Below are 4,062 nucleotides of genomic sequence, written 5' to 3'. Positions count from 1 at the left end.
GGATTGGATAAGCTAAAAAAGCTCAAAAAGTTTGATCAGAAATGTCCTTTTCCAAATCAGAAGAAAGCTTTAAGCTCCAGCCCTTCTATATTAACTGCCCATACATTATAGTATTTTACCCCTCACTGACATATGGCTTAAATATAGTGAATATAACAAGGACAGATGCTAACAATACAATGAAGGCAATAATTGGACACATTTCTTTAAAAATATAATGTGTGGTCTCACAGACGCCTCATGGTAAGCTGTATTTGTATACATGTATTTGTTTTTGTTTGTTTATTTGAATGATCTCCATTAGTGAGTATACCCTTATACCCACTATTCTTCCTGGAGTCTTAAAACACATTACAGACTTAAACACTGATGTACACTTGCTTATTGCTAGACATAAAATACAACAACCTGTAACTGATTACTAACTTAACCTATCCTATTCTATATACAACAAAGTAATGAGGTAAGAGATTGTTTGTTTGAGAGGTCAAACTCAAAGATCATGTGTCTACATGTATCTAGTCACTTTGAGAAGCAAGCATCACTTTTCAATAAAAGCCACAGTGCTAGTTTGGGTGCAAAAACATGTATCCAATGTGGGACATTCAGCAAGAACTGGAAACTGTAGAACACAGAGATATCTATCCTTTGATTGAACAGTCCTGCACTGAAAGCACACTAAATACAAGTATAACAGGTATGCTCAGGTCTGGAGAGACTACTATTCCCTCCTGAACACAGTGCCTATTGTCTAATTCATGGAAATGAATTATAAAACCAACTCAGACAAAGATGTCATCAAAGTCTGCCTAATCTAATCAACGATGACGTTCTAGCATGTTCTCACGCATGCTCTGATGGCTTGCGAACTACCAAAACTATTCACCAGGTGGTCCCCCTGGGTTTGCTGCATCCTGTGTGTCAGCTTGGCTGGTGTTCAGATATGGTAGGTACATACGTTCAGCGTTCAGAGAATCATAAACACACCTACGCCCAAAAGGCAGCTCAGGCAACTCTCTCCAAATACGTTCACGCCTGTCATAAATTAAAACCTGTTGAGGTAGGCTGGACTCGTCATCACTCGGGCAATAGTTGACCAGTGCATGGAGTGTGTTTTGGAGTACAAAGAGATCTCCATCTTCAATATTGTCCTCAAACCCTGGGGCTGGATGTTCAGACCAGCTGTCTGCTTCTGTATCGTACTCCAACATGTTGAAGAAGCCAGCATCCGTCCAGAAGATCTTTGTTCCCATGGCGACTCCCCGACTGTAGTCAACTCGCACTTCAGGACCGTAGTCTGATAGGGCTTTCTTGGACCACCGGTCTTCCCTCGGGTCGTACCAATGCATTTCTGTATGTGTGAAGAGGTAGATGCGCTGATTGCAGGACACTGCAAAAGTGACATCCAACTGCTCACCATCTTGAGGTGTTGCACAGTTGTGCCACTCATTTGTGTGCTGGTTGTATTTCTTGAATGCCATCACTGGCCATGTTACAAGGTAAAAAAGATCATGTCCATCGATTTCCATAAGGTAGTCATTTGGTAGACTTCCCATTTCTCTAGGTCCTTCGGACACGGTCGACTTTTGTTCCCATTTGTTCTCAACATGGTTGTATTTACACAGATAGATGTTGTGTGAATCTGCAGCTAAGACATAGATCTCATTACCGTGTGTAACCACACCATTATATGTAGATACTGGTAGGTTGTAGTCACACCTGACGTACTTCCCTTCTCCTGGGTTCATCCACAGCATCTTTTTTCCGTTAAGGCTATCAGACAGCAGAACCATTTCCGTGGTCATCCCAAGCCTCGGCTTCAGGTTGGGGTTCCTCTGTACCGCATTCCTGATGACCTCAGATTCAGAACTCCCAGGATCCTCCCTGACCAGGGGATGTTCCAAGATGGCTGCCGTGTCCTCTGAGGTCAGCAGGTTGAAGCGGATGTGAGGGAGGATGCTGGGTAGATGCTGCAGTCTGTAGGGTACAGGGTGAAGCCAGAGTTTTGGGTGATATTTTTACATCACCGCAGAAAATACTGGGATGTTGAATCATTTGACTAAACAGTCCAAAATCAACATCCATGTGCATGTCACCAATAGTATGGGGTTTCTTCAGTAATATTATGTAAGTATTGGCTAGCTAAGTTAAAAGTCACATTTGCAAAACTACTGCATAATGTTTACCTTTGCATATGGTCTGCTCTGTTAATTCTTATTCAAATTATTCACATTATATGGTGACAGGAATTTAAATCTCTCTTACTATAGAATTGCAATGTTAACATTATGTACTAACCCAACACCATTTACCATGGTGAGAGACAGTCTGGTTCAGGTCACTGACCAGGTCAGAGGTCACTGTTTAGAGAAGAATAAACTGTGCAAAAACAAAATGTAAACATAAACATAGTGATGCCCACCTGTCCTCACTGTTGTGCTGCACCCATCTCACCACAGCCTCCCACACTCTTGTCTCCTCTTTAACATCCAGCTCATCATGGCTGATGATCTCAGTCAGCTGATCCACACTCAGGCTGCAGAACTCCTCACTAGAGGTAACCTCCACAAAATGCTGACATATATACTGCAGACAACGGTTCAGAAGAACATCCACCGTGAAGACATCAGCAAACTTGTACAGGTCCACACAGGTGGAGTGCTCCACGTTCATGGCCATGTAGCTGCTGCAGGTGTCTCTCACAAAGTCCAGCTGCAGAAGGTCGGCTGCCTGGTACAGGGGCTGCACACTGTCCAGGGACACGTGGAGGGTTCCCGAGTAGGTGTAACTCAGGATCTCCCCAAACATTTCTGCATCCAAACCCTGTAAAACGACCGTCTTCTGCCGACTTTCCGCCATGTCGCTTGTAAACATGGCTCTGAAGTAGGGGCTGGCCGCGGACAGAACAAGCCGATGGCAGGGAAACCGCCGGCCCTCGACTTCAAGGATGACATCCTGCAGTTCCCCTTCCTTCTGTAAGTCACCCACAGCTCCAAGAAACCCGGGCAGATAGCTCTCGTCTTGGTAGGAACGAGGACGAACTGAGCTGGCGTGCGTTCCTTGGTCAGCGGCAGCCATGATGATGATGATGAAGTTGCTGTACCTCCCAAGGGGAACACTAAATGTCCACACATCACTGTGACGCCAAAGTAGCCTAGTTTACCAAACCTATTATATAATATAGCTTTATACTTCAACGGTCACGAGAGGCGATACTCCACGCACGGAGACATCCACAGATGGGTCCTCTTAAACAAGCGCCGCCTTGTGGCCAACGTCGGTATTGCAGTATCCGTCTTTAATTCCCAGGCCGGTGACTCTTGGGAACAGTGTGGTCTTTGGTGCACCGAGAACATCTCGTTTCAGTGGTTGTCCTAGACTAATCTTGGTAGAGGTAAGAGGAAGTAGATTTTGGACAATATCCATAGTTTCGGACCTAAGTGTGGTTAATTTGTCAATAAATGCTTTAGAAAAGTCTGAGTCAATCACAAACGGGTTTACGGAAAAAGGAGTCCAGTCCGATTGGCGGAAAAAGCAGTCCAGTCCGATTTTGGGGTGGAGAAAGCAGTCCGGTGGTTTCTACGAAATTTTACGAAAGACCATAGGCACAATTTTTTCTTGGATGTGTACTTCTAGTTTCTATGGGCACTTCGAGTTTCTATGAGTACTTCGAGTTTCTATAAGTACTTCGAGTTTCTATGGGTACTTAGAGTTTCTATGAGTACTTAGAGTTTGTATGGGAACTTAGAGTTTGTAACTTACATATCATCATCATGCCTCCGGATTATTACTTACATATAAGTAATAATAATTAGTCAAAAGATGAAGCGGTCAACTGACGAGATTTCCAGGGCCGATCCTGCTTGTAAGTAGCCTGATTAAATCGCTTTACGGTTGCCAGCTGCCCAACATCCAGTCGGCCCCTGCTAAAGCCACATATGGCAGACTTTGCATTACACCGACAAGCATGTAAGTACCGGAAGTACAATTGTAAGAAAGAATCCCTTAATAATTAACTTTTGTTTATTGTGGATAGGTGACCTGTATGTATAGAAACTACTT

General features: G+C 43.9%; 1 protein-coding gene across 1 annotated transcript; it reads right to left on the bottom strand.

Annotated features, from left to right (window-relative positions):
- Window positions 1–378: 378 nt before the first annotated feature.
- LOC109486684 (kelch-like protein 3) lies at window positions 379–3,092 on the bottom strand. Its single transcript, XM_019790574.1, has 2 exons — window positions 2,423–3,092; window positions 379–1,977 (listed from the first exon to the last, which is right to left on the bottom strand). The coding sequence occupies exons 1-2, from the start codon at window positions 3,076–3,078 to the stop codon at window positions 879–881; spliced, it is 1,755 nt and encodes a 584-aa protein (XP_019646133.1). The 5' UTR covers window positions 3,079–3,092; the 3' UTR covers window positions 379–878.
- Between the last annotated feature and the right edge of the window lie 970 nt (window positions 3,093–4,062).

Source organism: Branchiostoma belcheri, unplaced genomic scaffold, assembly GCF_001625305.1.
Source record: "Branchiostoma belcheri isolate BF01 breed outbred unplaced genomic scaffold, Haploidv18h27 scaffold82, whole genome shotgun sequence".
Lineage (NCBI taxonomy): Eukaryota > Metazoa > Chordata > Leptocardii > Amphioxiformes > Branchiostomatidae > Branchiostoma > Branchiostoma belcheri.
Note: the sequence above shows the minus strand (reverse complement) of the source record. Positions and strands in the feature narration are given on the sequence as shown.

Bases quoted from the DNA above. Each gene is read 5' to 3' on its own strand.
- LOC109486684 (XM_019790574.1), bottom strand. From the start codon at position 3,078: ATGGCTGCCGCTGACCAAGGAACGCACGCCAGCTCAGTTCGTCCTCGT. The intron at 1,978-2,422 runs GTGGGCATCACT...TGTACCCTACAG, and splicing joins CAGCACAACAGTGAGGACAG to ACTGCAGCATCTACCCAGCA.